This window comes from Caloenas nicobarica, chromosome 18 (assembly GCF_036013445.1).
Source record: "Caloenas nicobarica isolate bCalNic1 chromosome 18, bCalNic1.hap1, whole genome shotgun sequence".
Classification (NCBI taxonomy): Eukaryota; Metazoa; Chordata; class Aves; order Columbiformes; family Columbidae; genus Caloenas; species Caloenas nicobarica.
In genome coordinates, this window is record NC_088262.1 from 10,379,971 (window position 1) to 10,396,480 (window position 16,510).

The 16,510-nt window shown below is 56.3% G+C and overlaps 2 protein-coding genes across 2 annotated transcripts; both read left to right on the top strand.

Annotated features, from left to right (window-relative positions):
- Positions 1-597: 597 nt before the first annotated feature.
- On the top strand, positions 598-8,552 carry LOC135996092 (fas-binding factor 1 homolog; the record flags this gene model as incomplete). The annotated part of the gene is given in 16 exon segments (XM_065647822.1): positions 598-661; positions 664-1,149; positions 1,698-1,827; positions 2,049-2,182; positions 2,465-2,577; positions 2,698-2,834; positions 2,898-3,003; positions 3,094-3,311; positions 3,793-3,877; positions 4,075-4,175; positions 4,536-4,742; positions 5,263-5,370; positions 5,689-5,842; positions 6,651-6,827; positions 7,013-7,258; positions 7,841-8,552. Coding segments are annotated over 16 exon segments (2,682 nt in total), but the record flags the coding sequence as incomplete, so codon positions are not given.
- Positions 8,553-11,073: 2,521 nt separating this feature from the next.
- LOC135995963 (fas-binding factor 1 homolog) lies at positions 11,074-15,404 on the top strand. The gene is given in 7 exon segments (XM_065647617.1): positions 11,074-11,226; positions 11,670-11,807; positions 13,382-13,555; positions 13,741-13,881; positions 13,984-14,114; positions 14,470-14,593; positions 15,177-15,404. Coding segments are annotated over 7 exon segments (1,089 nt in total).
- Positions 15,405-16,510: the final 1,106 nt, after the last annotated feature.

Sequence of the window (16,510 nt, forward strand, 5' to 3'; positions counted from 1 at the left end):
GGGGATATGATGGTAAAATGAAGCTTCTTTGCAGCTGAAAGGGCAGCATCCTTGTCCTGGTCCTCCCTTCCTGGGAGCAGGAGTTGCTGGTGCAACAGCCCTTGATCTGCGAGAGGCTCCAGTTGTGAGGGGGGAGGCAGCAGGGAGCAGGGGGGACAGCCGGGTTCCCAGAGCCAGAGGCCACTGAACAGGTTGCCCGTCGGTCTGGGGAGGTGAAGGGAAGTTTGTCTCTGATTAAAAGCCTCTGTGGTCCATGAGAAGCTGGCAAATCCTCCTGTGGAGTGCCCAGGCCAGGGCTATGGCCGTGTCCATCATCCTGCTCTCTCCCTGCGTTTTTCCAGTTGAACCCCGTGTTACATCTGCCAGAGCTTCCCAGCCGGCCGGGAGCAGCGGTGGGAGAGCCTGGAGCAGCAGCGTGCGGGCCGGCAAGGAGTGAGTGCCTTTCAGATCTCTCCGTGCTCCCCACGTCCTCCTGACCTGCCCCGTCCTCAGCTTCTGCACCCGCTCCCCGCCCCGACAGGTGGTTTGCAGAGGATGATTTCTTCAGCAAGGTCCTTGCAGAGAACAAGGCAGCTGCAGGGGTGAGCCCAAATTTGGGGAGAGAGTCTGGATGTCCTGAGGGCTGGGGCTGAGCTCTCGGGCATCGCTGGCAGGGGGAAAAGACAGGAGAGGGGAGTGGGTGTCCGGTGGGAGACAGGCTTCCAGGTACCGAGGATGGAGCAAAGCCCGGGGGCACATGCTGCTGCAGCCCAGCCTTCCTGGGTGCGCTTTGGCTCAAGCGTCGTAGGAAGAGCCCTCACCCAAAGCAATGGGCTTGGGTGTTCCTGACGCTTCTCCCGGAGGCAGCAGCAGGATCTCAGCACAGGACTCAGGGCACAGAGCGTTTCAAGTACCGAAATCCCCCCATCTCAGCCCCCGTGCGCTGCAGCCGTGGCCCCCAGCACCAGCCTCCCAAGGGAAGAGCAGTGCTGAGGCATCCGCAGCGCTCGCCCTGTGCCCGTCCTCATCCTCTTGCTTTCCAGGACAAGGACGACGCGGACTGGGATTTCCTGGGGACATCGAAACCCGGTTCTGGGCCATGGAAGATGCCCGTGAAACGTGGCACTGAAAGCAGCTCTGAGACAACACCGGAACAGAGCAGCAGGAAAGGTAAGCAGGTTGCTGGATGCCTCCTCCTTGTAGGAAAGGAATCAGCAGCCTGGCTGAGTTTGTGTGAGGTCCCAGCTGATGAAATCGAAAGCCACCCAGTCCCATCTGTGACTAAGCAGAGCGGTCATTTCTAGAGCAACTCAATAACGGGCTTGGTTGTGCCACAGCTCAGGGAGTGCCACAGGTTACAGAACTGGCCTTTCCTTTGCGGGAAGGGAGGCTCAGATTTTCCCTTGGGCCTCACCCGGCCTGTTCTGCACGGTGCCAAATGAGACCAAGTTTTTGGGGTCAGGATTTGGGTGGCCGTAGCATCCCCGGTCCACGGCAAAGCCCAGCGGGGGCACGTCTGGGTGGGTCCCGGCTGCACTGTGGCTGTTACAGGCACTCGCCCCTCTTGTTCCTGCAGCGGGGATGCTCATGGGTCCGATGCTCCCCTCAAATGGCCTTTCTCCCCGATAAATCCCACTGGGCTGCTTGGATCTCTTGTTGTTTAAAAAACCAACACCTGCCCTGCTCAAACCTCCTCCCATGTGCGATCCCATCCCCAGAGCTACCCCCACGCCAGACGCCCCTGCGCACGGTGGCCCCGGTCCAGAGGAGGAAGACGTCGACGTTTGAAGATGTTGATGACGACAACCTGTTGGATGCGATGGGAATTGGCAATGGCCCAAAAAAAGAGTAAGGGCAGTGCGGAGGCGGTGGGAGTAACGCAGGGGGCGGGCTGCACGTTGAGCCGGTGCCACCGTGCTGGGGGGGGATGCTGGAGCTTCTGCCCGTGGGTCCCAGCAAGGGGCAAGAGCAGCTGGTTTGGCAGAGAAGAGCCAGAGCAGCCTGGCCAGGCTGTGTGAGGAGGGACAGCCCTGCCTCTGGAGAAACCATCTGCCACCGTGTCCCCACAGAGAGGAGCTCCGGCCAGCGCGCTCCAAGCTGGATGAGTTGTTCGGACGAGGCTCCGTGGCCAAAGTCCTGGAAAAGCCAGGTACGGGAGAGCATAGGGAGTTCAAACTGGATAAAAAGCTCCCAAAGCAGCCAGGTGAGCCCAGCCAGGGACGTTGGGAAGGTCTGCAGAGCTGACAGCATTGGCTTGGGCTAGCGAGCTTTATTTGTAATGCCCTTGCAGGGGAAATGCCCTTTCTGTCGGGGTGAGCAGGGCGGTTAACGGGCTCTGGGTCAGCGCGGGGGAAGGCGGCTCATGCAGAAGTGTTGTGCTCTGCCCTCGAGGCAGCCTGGGAGGAGGAGGAGGAGGAGGGGAGGGCTGGTGTCTTTGCAGCAGCTGCTCCTCTGGGCGCTGGCTCAAGGCTCCTTGTCTGAACAGAGGAGGAAAAGCGTTGGGACAAGGAGGAACTTGTCTTTGGAGCCTACAAGCCCTCGATGGGCTCCAGGCCCGCGGTCCAGCCGGCAACGGGGCAGTCGGTGAGGTACGGTGCTGTGCGTGTGTCTGTAGCTCCAGCCACCACCCCGCTGTCCCTGCGGCTGAGCAGGCAGGTCCCCGCATCCCCTTGCAGGCAGGTCTGCAGCTGCTTCTCCTTCCTCAGGTTTTCTGCCGAGATCAGCGGCAGCGAACCGAACCCAGAGCTCCGCTCCACACCTCGTCGTCCAGGCAGACGGAACCCCGTGCAGAGAAGAAGGGGCGGAGACGACTGGCTGGGCTTGGAGGATGACGATTTCCTGGACCCGGACCCGCTGTCCCCAGCCAAGGGCAGCCCGGCACTCAGCATCCCCAGCCCTGCCGCAGCCGGGCGGCCCAGCCCCGCCAGCCAGCTCGGGGCTGCAGAGGAGGCAGCGGCTAAACCCGACCCGATGGACTGGCTGACGGCTGCCTTGGCTCGCAGGAAAGCCGAAGCACAGGCCGAGGTGCAGAAGATAGAGGCCAAGACCATGGAGACCCAGGAGAAGAAGGTCGAGCCCTCAGAGACCCAGGAGAAAAAGGCTGAGCCCTCAGAGGCCCAAGAGAAAAAGGCTGAGCCCTCGGAGGCACAAGAGAAAAAGGCTGAGCCCTCAGAGACCCAGGAGAAAAAGGCGGAACCCTCGGAGGCCCAAGAGAAAAAGACCAAGCCCTTGGAAACCCAAGACACAAAGGCCGAGCCCTCGGAGGCCCAAGACACAAAGGCCGAGCCCTCAGAGACCGCGGGCGAAGGGCCGGGTCCCCGCTCTCCCGTCAGGTAAAGGCCCGGTCAATGGCCGCAGCGCTCCCGTCTGCTCCACGTGTGGCTGCTCCAGCAGCAGCTCTCAGCAACGCCTGCCTCAGAGTTATGAAATTCATTTAAGCACTTTCTTGTCTCCGGTTGGAGTAATGCCGCGGGTCTTTGTCCCGCTGATCCAGCCCACAGTCCCGTTCCCCTGTGCGGGTTCAGACTTGTGCCCTCTGAACGGGGCTCAGAAGGGAATTGCAGCCCAAGTGCCTCGAGCGGCGGGCAGGGGCTGTGAGCTGGGGGTGCCCGGGGAAGGGGGTGGGTGCAGCGAGGGGAGCACCAGGCTTGGAGCTGTTGGGGTCTTTGCTCCCTCGGCAGCCAAAAGGCTGAATCCTGCCGCAGCCGAGTGGGACGGAGGCTTTCAGCTGCAAGGCAGGAGCTGGTGTTGGGGAGGGATCTTGTCTCTCATGGCCTCCTCGGCTTGACCACATCGGGTGCTTTTTGCCTGCAGCCAGCTGGCCGCCTCCCCAGCAGCATCGGAGTGTCGGGCAGAGCTGCTGAGCGCCCAGGCCCGTGTGGCAGAGCTGGAGAGCCAGGTGAGCCCCAGCGCCTGTGGAGGGGGACATGGGTGAGCCAGGGGGAGGAGAAGGGGCCACGTCTGCTCCAAACAGCATCAGGGTGACGGGAGAGAGGAGCAACCTCCCTGTCCAGAGATGCCAACGGCCACCGAGTGCTGCTGTGGGGGTTCTGTCCCCGGGGCAGCACAAGAACCTTCTCCCCGGGTGCCCGGCAGGTGCGGATGCTGGAGGAGGAGCGGGCGCATCACAAACTGTTGCTGGAGAGTGCGCAGCAGCAGCACCGGGAGTACCTGGATCTCCAGAAGAGCAGCCACAGGTAGCGGGCTCTGGCCTGTGCTCCCCTCCTCCGGCAGGTCCTCGCCTACAGCCCCATCCAGCTCCCCTGGGGGGACAGTGCTGGGGCGCGTCCCAAATCCTCCCTGGGTGGGTGACAAGAGGAGGGGCCTGTCCCTTTGCCAGCAAGTCCCCAACCAGGGCACCGCACTGGGCAGCAGCAGAGGGCTCAGGGCTCAGAATGCGGAGAGCGAAGCAGCCCCTGCCTCAGTTTCCCCACGCACACAGCAACACCGATCTGCTGCTAAATCCCCGTGTGCCCTTTGGGTGCAGAGTGCCGGGTACTGCAATGAAAGTAACACTTGTTCGGTGCCGTGACCCCTCACGGGCTCTCTCCGGGCAGGACCTCAGTGACCCTACTGGAGGAGAACTACGGGCAGCGGGTGGAGATGCTGCGGCAGCAGAACGAGCAGCTGGTGGCTCAGCTGCGGCAGCAGTGGCAGGACACGGCGCGCGATCGGGCAGAGCTGCTGGCGCAGCACCGGCTGGACCTGGAGGAGCTGCGGGAGCAGCACCGGCTGGAGCTGCAGCGGCTGCGGGAGCTGCAGAGGTGAGAGCGGCACGAGCGGCATGTGGTGCCGGTACCCCCGCTCTGGGTGAAGGAACCAGGGAACGGTTTGGGGAGATGGTGAAAGGAGAAAGGAGAGTCCAGAAGCGCTGGGTTGAGGGCAGCTCAGTGGCTTTTGGAGTGGGGATTTGCTTTGCAGCTGGAGACAGGGAGATCTGGCTGGAGACATCATCCCGACGGAATGCATTGCATTTTGAAAGATGCTGAACCCCATGTTTTCTCTCCCCCAGATTCCTTTTATTCAGAACAATGAGTTGCTGATGTCTGCATAGTTTGGGTCAATGAGAAATCTGGTTTTAGGCAGAGAAGCCCATAACCCCCAGATGTGGTCCGTCCCAGATGTGGATGGCAGTCTGTGGGATGCCCCGTGACAGACCACCCTGCCAGCTCAGCTCCTGGGACCTGGTTCTCAGCCCCACGACAGAGCCTCTTCCACGGTGCCCGTCACGGGGAGCACCAGTTTGTAACAGCCCGTGCTGGGCTCCTTCCCCGTGTCCTGCAGGGGGTCTGTCCAGGAACTGCGCAAGAAACACGAGGAGCAGCTCCAGCACGTGAAGTGGCTGAAAGAGCAAGAGATGGATGTGCTGACCAGCACCACTTCACACACCAGGTACGGACAGCCGGTGTCGTGTCCCCGCGTTGATCCCTGGCTGGGGTGTTCCCTGTCCTCCGGGGAACCAGGCCCGCAGCACAGGAGGAGCAGGGCCCATCCTCTCTCCCACCCGCAGCCCCCAGGGATGCTGGGCTGTTGTTTAGTATCTGTCTGTGCTCCCCGAAGCAGCAGCTGCATCTTCCTCCGGCTGTGCTCTGATCCCGAGAGGTTCGGGGCAGGGCTGCCCGGCCTATGGCCCAGCACACGTCCCCGTCTCGTTCGCAGTGAGACAAAGTGTGTCCCCCAGGGTGACCCTCCCCTCGCTCCTCTGCACAGGTCTCTGGACGGCATCATTGAGAAGATGGAGAAGTTCTCCAGTGACCTGCAGAACATGTGCAAGAGGGACATGGAGGAGGAGCGGAGCCGTGTCCAGGAGCTGGTGACCAACACGGAGGCCAGGCTGGGCGAGCAGACTCGGCTGCTGGAGCAGGTGAGCCCACGCTGTGTCCTCTGCCCGGGCCAGGCTCCTGGCTGGGTCCGGGGCGTTTCTCTGGCCCACAGGAGGTCCCCGGCCTGGAGCCCGTGAATGGTGTCTGTCCCTGCAGCATCTGGCAGGCTCACGGGTGGGTCCTGCTCACCAGGGAGATGTTCAGCGCTGCCTTCTGGTGACAGGGATGTCGCTCGGGGTGGTGAGAATGGGGGTGTCCCAGGAACAGGCTCCACCAGCCCGTTTCAGATGTTGACTGAAGCATCAACTCTGTCTCTCCCCTTTACCCGTGAGGAGTTTGGGCAGCCAGACCAGGCGCAGCCGCCTCTGTTGTGAGTCTGGGGAGAGGAAACCCCCACGGTGGATGAGGCAAAACCTCCCCGTGCCACGGCGACGTGTCCAGAGCCAGTTCTGCTCCCCCCAGGGCTGTCCAGAGGGGACATGTGGCACAGACAGTGCGGCAGAGCTGCATTTTTCAGGGCTGCCAGGGTGGCAAAGGACCACTCAGGCTGGGTATTTCCAGTGCCGAGGAACTGCTGTGCGGTGAGCGTGTTTGAGGGTGTGCAGCACGGTGAGGGGCTGCGTCCGTTCTGAGGAAGGAGTGTGTGTGTGTGTCCGGTCCCAGCTCTGCCAGCCCTGGTTCCCACAGGTGGAGGGGTGAGGGCACTGCTGGAGCACCGGGGGCTGTTGCTCTGCACCCAAAGCGGCCACAGGAGGAGCTCAACAGGGGCTCTGCCTCCCCCTCAGAAGACGTGAGATGGTGTCCGGGACAGGGCAGGTGATTCATCGGTTTCCCCCGTGCCCACCCTAGGAGCGGGCAGAGCTGAAGATGCAGGGCCAGGAGCTGAAAGCCAAGGAGGAGCAGCTGGCGAGAGACAGGCAGAGGCTGGATAAGGCCTGGCAGGAGCTGAGGCTGGAGAAGGAGAAGGTGAACGGGGCCGCGCTGCGTGTCCAGCAGCAGGAGGAGCTGATGAGAAGCTCGAAAGAGGTAAGCCGAGCGTCTGCACCACGGTTCGTAGCGGTGCATGGGCTGGCAGCACAGCCAGGGTCTCACAGCCCTCCTGAAGTCATGAATCCTGTGCCGGGAGGGGAACAAGGGGACGCGCAGAGGAGCCCCAGCCCAGGGCAGCGAGGGTCCCTGTCCCCAAGCTCCCCAGCCGCTCTGCCTTGCAGCTCTTGGCCCAGAAGCACGCGGAGGGGGAGCGAGCCCTGGGGGAGGCACGCAGGATGCAGCGCGAGTTCTGGGACAAGCTGCAGGTCCTGCAGCAGCAGCAGGAGCAGCTGAAGCAGCAGCAGGAGCAGCTGAAGCAGCAGCAGGAACAGCTGAAGCAGCAGGAGTGGCGTCTGGACCAGGAAAAGGCCTCCTTAGCTTCCACGTACAGCGCCCAAGTGGAGCTGCTGAAGTACCAGGCCGAGCAGGTGAGGCGGGGGAGAGCGGGGCTGGAAGGGGCTGCGGAGCCGCTGGCGGAGCTGGGCTGGGTGAACCCGACGGGGCCCTGAGAGCCGGGGGGTCTCCTGAGATCAGGGCTGAGCCCTGGGCTGGGCCGGGTGGGCTGGAAGAAGCCGCGGGCAGCCAGAGGAGTGACAGCAGAGGCAAGGAGAGGGGGATGCTCGCAGCTTGTCTCAGGCTGGCTCCACGTCCAACCCGAGATGGACATCGTCCTCAGCTCGAAGGGGTTGCCCTCTGCTCAGCCCTTCCCTGGGTGGGAGATGCCAGCTCTGCTGGACTCTGGCTTTGTGGTGTCCCCATCCTGTGCCGTCAGGTCCCTGCTGGGTCTTTCCCCAGGCAGGGACGCTCTTGGAGGCTTCCCCTGCGGGTCCTGCTCAGACTGTGAGGTTCTGGGCTCTGGAGGAGCCAGGGAGGGGTCACATTCATAGGGGGCCATGGCACGAGGGAGGCTTTGGGATCCTTCTCTTGTTGATGAGCAACACCTTGGACTGCGACTCTGTTTCTGTGGCACTTTCTGGGATCATTCCCACCCATCCTTCCTTTCTTCTCAGGAGGACAAACGCTTAGAGGAGGAGAGAAACTTCTTGGAGTCCCTCAGGAAAGCACGATACAACACTTCACGACTGTCAACAACCCCTCCACCCTCCTCCTCTTCCGTGGACGATGACATTGAGTATACGCGTTCATTTATGAAGGCCCTGAGGAAAGCATCTCCACCTGTGCAAGTAGTCAATCTGTCCTCCCTTCTCCGGCCTACCATTTCTTAGAGGATTTTCTTTCTTCCTTTCTCTTCAAAAACGATCTCGGAGAGTTCAGAGTGCGAAGTTCTTCCCCAGCGCCCGTGACGCCACAGTTGGTCTGGCCTCCATCCCTCAGGGCGAGTGCCACTCTACAGCTGCTACAGGAACCTTTCATCAGGCTCTGCTCCAGTGGCCGTTCTGTCAGCTCTGGTTCTGTCGTGACTTGTAATAACATCGTATGTGAGACTGTGGTTACGAGTTCAAGGCCTTAGAGACTTCAGGAGTTCGTTTGGACACATTAGCAGGGATGCTTAATAAACACAAAGGGAGGACTGTTGCAGAATAAGTTTAATCACTTAAATTCCTTTAGTTGTATTCTATGCTTCAAAATATCGCGATAAGGACAGAGAAAAAACTGCCTGGAAGACAGAGGAAGAGAATCCAAGAAGAAACAACGAAGGCCCCCGACCCAAAATTACCACTGGACCAACAGGCTTGTGAAGGATACGTGAAGAGCGGGTGCACAGACTGTGGGGCTTTAAAAGCCCAAGTCTCTTTTGTCTCATGCTCCTCCTGCTGAGAGGCCCCAAGTCCAGACCGTTTCTTTGCTGTTATGCAGTTATTTATGGAGATCCTGAGGAAAGCGCCCTACAACACTTCACCTCTGCCGGCATCCCGACCGTCCTCCCTTCTCTGGACTGAAGAGAAGCTGCTAAATTAATGTAGACTGGGATTAAGTTACAAAGATGTCCCCATGGTTAACCAACGACAACATGGCAAATGCTTTCTAACCACCTGCAAAACGAGGGGATATTTTTCAAGTTTTAAATCGTTCTGCCTGACAAAGAGACCTGAAGATTAAGGAACACGTTGTTTAGAAGCAGAGCGCTTAGCTTATATTTGACTAGTAATTAATAGTAAGAAACTCATCCGTTATAACTAACTTCATACTAACCTTATGTTAGCTCACAGGAAGGAGATTGGGGAACCACCTGGTGATAATGTGAATAGAGAAACCTTGCTGACATATTATATTCAGTCGCCATTGTATAAATTAGATGATGAGGAAAAGTGGCCTCTGAATGAAACTCTGAATTATGCCACGTGAACGTTATTCTTGAAGAGAGAAGGAAAGTGGGCTCAGGTCATGTATGCTGATACGTTTTTCACTTTGCGAAAACCCCCAGAGTGGCAGGCAGAATGCGGTATTAACTTGCCACCACAGGATCCAGCTGTGTTCACATGAAAAAGGGAGCGGAATAAAGCTCAGGGGAAGTTGAAACGATGCCGTTCAGCGTGTAGAATAAGACAGGAAACTCCCCTGATGAGAGGGGAGGGCGAGATAGAAGAGTGTGTGTCCCCACGGGGTGTAGAATTGAAGATTATTTGCCCTGCCCTTCCGAGGTGGTGAAACTCAGGAGAGAGACGAGGAAAACAGGGAAAAGAATCAGAGTGTTTAGTTGATACTGGAACGTCTCATTCAGTTTTGAATCAGGAATTGATACCATTAGATGAAGATTTTGTAACTGTTGTGGGAGCTACTGGCCAAGAAGAGAAAGCTTTCCTCAACAGCCAATGAAATAGAAATTGGGAAAACAAATTGGAATTCCTAAGTTCTCATCTATGCCTGGGTCTCCAAAACTGTTACGGAGACGAGACTTATGAAAACAATTGCAAGCAATAATAACATTCAAGCAAGGTGAAGTGACATTCAAGATAAAAGAATTGAGCTTTTAAATTTGGCAGTGATTCAAACTGACAAGCAAAGCCATAGACCTCAGGAAATGTTGGATCGAGTATTTCCAGGGCTACGGGCTTCAAGAGTTCCTAGTAAATCAAAGAATGCAGAACTTGAGAGCGGGGAAGCTCCTCCAGGAAATGAGACTTTGTGATCTCCTGATAGCCACAGAAACCAAAGAAGACCGTATGCAATGCACTGTAAGTTTGCTAAATTTTGTGAGATGTAGTGGGTGTCGAGCTTCCCAACAGAAAGCCCAGCTGATACAGCACCAAGTGACTTATCTGGGATTCGAGATCTCTGGAGGGCAGCCAGGGCTGGGGATGGAGCAAAAAGAAGCTATTTGCTGGACATTTCTTAGAATGGCACGTTGGTGCAGACTTGGAGTTTATAATTTTGGACTTTTAGTAAAGCTTTTGTATGAACCGTGAAACAAAAAGACTTCCAAGTTGAATTGGACAAGAGAAGCATTTGAGGGCATTTGCACAACTAAACCAAGAACCTGGGTCTCCCAGATATCACCAAGCCGTTTTAGTTATACTCACACGAAAGGCCAAGCATTGCTTGGCGTGTTCTAGCGCAGCAATTGAGTCCTCAGAACCGAGCGGCGGCTGCTTCCCTAAGCAGTCAGATGAAGCGAGCAAAGGCTGGCCTGGATGTCTTGGAGCTGTGGCAGCTCTTGCACTCGCTGTATAGGAAGCTCCTGAGTTCACCAGGGGACAGAAAATGACCGTATTGGTGTCCCACACAGTCACAACCGTACTGGAACCAAAAGGTACCCATGGGTTATCTCGCTGGAGATTCCTGAATACCAGGCGGTATTGGTGGAACAAGGTGATGTGAATATTGCCATTACCAACATTGTCAATGCAGCCCCTTTCCTCAGTGGATCTGTTTCAGAGCCTGTGGTCCAGGATTGCTTGGAAACAATGGGAGCTGTTTACTCCAGCAGACGGGATTTAAAGGAACAGGAAGACGCTGAAGACTCCTGGTTCACTGATGGAAGCAGCTTTGTAAAGCAAGGAGTACATAAAGCTGGGTATGCCCTACCAACTACCCACGAGGTAATCGAAGCTAAACCTTTGCCTCCTGGGGCTTCTGCCCAGACAGCTGCACACGCACGAGCTTTAGAATTATCCAGAGAGAAGAAGAGTAATATTTGCACTGATTCCAAGTATGCTTTGGGAGTGCTGCAAGCCCATGGACCATTTGAAAAGGCCCAAGTTTATTAACAGCACAAGGAGAACAGATTAAACATGGTACTCCAATTGTCGGAAGCCGGGCTGTTACTGGACAAGTTGCCGTCATGCATTTCAAGGAGAATCGAAAAGGAGACACTGATCAGGAAGCTGGAAATAAATTGGCAGCTGATACTGCGAGACAAGCTGCTGAAAAGACAGAGAGAGATATGAGAGCGATGTCTCCGATCCCGGGTGGCTGTCTCCTCGAACCACCATCAGTAAACTCTACCTTGCGGTATGTGAACAGAGACCTTCTCAGGTTGGCCAGAAGCATTCCCCTGCCCAACTAGTAAAGCTGGAAAAGTAACTAAAGCTTTGTTAAATGAGATCATACCCCGATCTGGGGTACCCGCTGTGATGTCCTCTGATAGAGGGCCCCGTTTTGTTGCACAGGTAGTGCTGCAAGTCAGTAGAGCATCAGAGATCGATTGGCAGTTGCCAACTCTCTACAAGTCTTAAGCAAGTGGGCAGGTGGAAAAGAAACTGAGTTATATAATCGAACAGCAGATAAACAGAATTTGTCAAGAAACTAACTGGAAGTAGAATCAAGCACTACCTTTAGCGCTGCTCAGAATTAGAGTGAAGCCTCGAGCCAAAGAAAACTGAAGTCTTTTCTTTCAAGCCAATAGATGAAGTTTCCGTTAAAGCTTTTTCATGTCAGCCTTCAGAAGAGAAGTGGAATGGGCTGTTCCAGGTATTGCTGCCGGCCTTTACTGCCATCAAGATTAAAGAGCAACCTGCCTGGATTCAGTATTCAAGAGTGAAGAAAGCAGCAGATAAGAAACAGACGTCGGAGCCAGTAGGACCTTCCGCTGTCCAATTCTCTCAGCGTTGATCTCAGTGACTCTAAAAAGTACGAGTGCAGTAACAAATGCTTTTACTCCAAGGTGGCCTTTACACGGGTCTTTAGTGAAAACTATTATAGCCCAACATGAACTAAAGGAAAAATGTGGACAGGTCGAATCTGAAACAACTAAATATCCCTCGTTAGCATTATTGGTGATAATTATAGTCTTGCCAATAGTGAATTTTGCTTTTGGTACAAGCTAAAGACTCTTACAAAGCAAATTTGGGCTTTGCCCACGGTATTGAAATAGGAGCAACCGCAAATCCTTTTGGGAATCAACTAAAGTATGACATGAAGTCACTGAAGATGATACATCTTGGAGTTCTGAAGAAATTTGGCATAAGCTTGCTTCATGGCTACGGATTCGACCTAGTCAAAGTAGCTGTTGATGTTTGTGACTCTAATTTTAATGCTAATAATTTTTACTTGCATTACGCGACAATGCTCGATTAGGTACTGTTGTGGGGTGACAAAGAGCTATGCCGTACCGCAACCCGAGATGATAATATTTTGTAGATCTCTATTGCAAAAGAATTTTGGCTTTGGTTTGGATACACTTTGGGTTTGGTTATGCACTTTAATGCCTAAAGACACAGTAGAAGCTGCTGTGGCTTGAACTTACCTGTCTTCTATCAGAGGACATCACAGCGGGGACCCCAAATCGGGGTATGGTCTCATTTAACAAAGCTTTAGTGACTTTTCCAGCTTTACCAGTTGGGCAGGGGAATGCTTCTGGCCAACCTGAGAAGGTCTCTGTTCACATAGAGTCTTGTGGTCCCTCCCGCCGAGAGGCCCCTGTCCGGACTGTCTCTTTGCTGTACCTTTTAAGTTGTTTTTAATCTTGTAAAGAGATGATTTTTTAAATACTAACGTGTGAGACTCTGCTATGGGAAACCTGGGGTCAAGAACATTTCTGCGACAGTTTTGTGCACGTGAATCTGCATGTGGCACTACTTTGCTCATGGAGCTGGGAAGGAAATACTCGTCCTTCTCTGGAGCCTCTGCTTCCTTCAGCTTTCCAGAAGACACATTCGTGTTTTCCAGCACCCCCTTCTTTTGCTGCCCTGCAGAAACTCCTTTGGCCTCTGTTCCATCCCCAGCACAAGATAGTGATACTGCTCTGAGGACAAAACCAAGTAGTACTAATCAACCAGGTGCTGATAATAGACGTTCTGCCCTTCTTTCAACTGTTACTATTTTTGTAGCACTATCTCAAAGCATTTTGCAACTGTTAATTATGGGGATTTGATGTGAAAACCCACATGCAGTGATGGTAGAAACTGGAAATTTGTCCTGGAATGATGGAGTCAGTATTTGAGGGGAGAAATCAGTTGCCCAAGGTCGTTAGGTCTTCAGTGAGAACATGGAGAACGTGTGCAGTGACCTGCAGAACCGAGGGCTGTTGCTCTGCACCCAAAGCGGCCACAGGAGGAGCTCAACAGGGGCTCTGCCTCCCCTTGGGAAGACGTGAGATGGTGTCAGGGACAGGGCAGGTGATGCATCGGTTTCCCCCGTGCCCACCCTAGGAGCGGGCAGAGCTGAAGATGCAGGGCCAGGAGCTGAAAGCCAAGGAGGAGCAGCTGGCGAGAGACAGGCAGAGGCTGGACGAGGCCTGGCAGGAGCTGAGGCTGGAGAAGAAGGTGAACGGGGCCGCGCTGCGTGTCCAGCAGCAGGAGGAGCTGACGAGAAGCGCCAATGAGGTAAGCGCAGCGTCTGCACCACGGTTCGCAGCCGAGCACGGGCCGGCAGCACAGCCGGGGTCTCACAGACTTCCTGAAGTCGTGAATCCTGTGCCGGGAGGGGAACAAGGGGACGCGCAGAGGAGCCCCAGCCCAGGGCAGCGAGGGTCCCTGTCCCCAAGCTCCCCAGCCGCTCTGCCTTGCAGCTCTTAGCCCAGAAGCACGCGGAGGGGGAGCGAGCCCTGGGGGAGGCACACAGGATGGAATCCCAGTTCCGCGACAAGCTGCAGGTCCTGCAGCAGCAGCAGGAGCAACTGAAGCAGCAGGAGCGTCTGCATCAGAGAAGTGTCTCCTCACCCTCCCAACTGGGCCAGGGGCCACGGTGCACAAGGCCTGAAGCTTTTCTGACAGCTTCTCTCTCTCCCTTTCTCCCAGAGACCGCGCAGCAGCGGCTGAGCACGGCTCACCAGAGGAGACGGCATGAATAGCCCCGTGAGGAGCTGCCCAACCACCCTGTGACACCGCTGACCACAGCCCAGGACCTCGGTGCCCCGACCGATGGTCTCTCCAGCACCCTGGCTGAGGCTTCCGCACGCTGCAGGTGGGAAGGGACTTGCCGGGGGGCAGCTGCGCTTGTACCTGTGTCTCAGGAGGCTTGGGATGGTCCTGGGGGCTGGTTTAGTGCCCCTGCATATAAACCTCAGGTGCGAGTTGCCCTCTCGTCCTCTGCAGGGGCTCAGCGGAGCTCTCTGAGCCAGGGCAGTGCCTGGAGGGGGCAGGAGGGGAGAGGCAGGCGAGTTAAAGCCCGTTTGTCCTGGGAGGCTGGGGAGGACCCCGCTGCAGGGACACGCAGGCAGCAGAACAAGGGATGCTGTGGTGTCTGCGTCTGCAGTTCATCTAATGGCAGCATCTCGCACTCCGGCTCCTGTTCCAGACTTTCTGCCTCCCACTAGGACGCTCCCTCGGCACAGCCCGCGGGATATCGGGGAGTCCCTGCCCGTGGCCGACAACCCCGTGCTCAGTGCCCAGGTGCAGCTGCTGAAGTTCCAGGCCCAGTGGGTGAGGCAGGGGAGAGCGGGGCTGGAAGGGGCTGCGGAGCTGCTGGCGGAGCTGGGCTGGGTGAACCCGACAGGGCCCTGAGAGCCTCGGGGGTCTCCTGAGATCAGGGCTGAGCCCTGGGCTGGGCCGGGTGGGCTGGAAGGAGCCGCGGGCAGCCAGAGGAGTGACAGCAGAGGCAAGGAGAGGGGGATGCTCGCAGCTTGTCTCAGGCTGGCTCCACGTCCAACCTGAGATGGACATCGTCCTCGGCTCGAAGGGGTTGCCCTCTGCTCAGCCCTTCCCTGGGTGGGAGACGCTGGCTCTGCTGGACTCTGGCTTTGTGGTGTCCCCATCCTGTGCCGTCAGGTCCCTGCTGGGTCTTTCCCCAGGCAGGGACGCTCTTGGAGGCTTCCCCTGCGGGTCTTGCTCAGACTGTGAGGTTCTAGGCTCTGGAGGAGCCAGGGAGGGGTCCCCTTCATGGGGGGCCATGGTACGAGGGAGGCTTTGGGATCCTTCTCTTGTTGATGAGCAACACCTTGGACTGTGACCCTGTTTCTGTGGCACTTTCTGGGATCATTCCCACCCATCCTTCCTCTCTTCTCAGGAGGATGATTACTTAGAAAGGGAGAAGATCTTCTTGGAGTCCCTCAAGAAAGCTCGATACAACACTTCATGTCTGTCAGCATCCCGTCCGTCCTTCTGCCCTTCTCCGGACCACGATTTCTTTGAGGTTACGCAGTTATTTCTGGAGATCCTGAGGAAAGCACCCTACTGCACTTCACCTCTGCCAGCATCCCGGCCGTCCTCCCTGCTCCTGACCACCATTTCTTAGAGGGTTTCTTAAGAGAAATGGGTTTAAAAGCCCAAGTCTCTTTTGCCTTGTGTTCCAACCCCTGAAAGGCCCCCAGTCTGGACTGTTTCTTTGCTGTACCTTTCAAGTTGTTTTGTATCTTATAATTAAATTATTTTTTAAAGCACAAACGTCTGAGATTCTGGTATGGGAAACCTGGGGTCAAGAACATTTCTGTGACAGTTTTGTGCACAGGAATCTGTGTGTGGCACCACTTTGCTGATGGAGCTGGGAAGGAAATTCTCGTCCTTCTCTGGAGCCAAAAAACCCACAGATGGTAGTTGGAGAAACTGCCAATTTGACCTGGGATGATGAAGGTGGTGTTTGAGGGCAGAAATCAGTTGACCCAGGTCCTTGGGTCTGGAGGTTGTTGTGGGATGTTCTTCTGGTTTTTAAAGGCCATCTTGCAGAAAACAACAATCCCAAGTGAGGTGTCCAGGCTGTTTTTTCCTCCCCATGCATTCCCAAGGAGCTTTGTCTGATTTCCTTCAGTTTGTTTTTATATTGACTCGGGGCTCGCGCAGGGCTGTCTGGATTAGCAGAGGAAAGCTGTTGCTTTTACCAGAAGGTCCTGGTGCCCAGTGAACCCAGTACAGCTCCAGCTGCCCTGTTTGTCTGGCCTCCATCCGTCAGGGCGAGTGCCACTGGCCACCCGGCCAGCGCTACCGGGAGGCAGTTGCCCCCGTAGGGGTGGATCCCGCCGGCCGTGGTAGGGCCGAGCTGTCACAGGAGTTCTGGTTGACAACAGGTTGACCATGAGCCAGCAACGCGCCCTGTGGCCAAGAAGGTCGATGGTACCCGGGGTCCATGAGGAGGAGCGTGGCCAGCAGGTTGAGGGAGGTGAATCCTCCCCCTCTGCTCTGCCCTGGTGAGGCCCCATCTGAGTTGTGTGTCCAGTTCTGGGCTCCCCAGTTTAAGAAGGACAAGGAATTACTGGAGAGAGTCCAGCGCTGGGCTACAAAGATGCTGATGGGTCTGGAGCATCTTTCTTGTGAGGAAAGGCTGAGAGAGCTGGGGCTGTTGAGCTGGAGCAGAGAAGCTGAGAGGGATCTGATCAATGTGATCAATATCTCAGGGTGGGTGTCAGA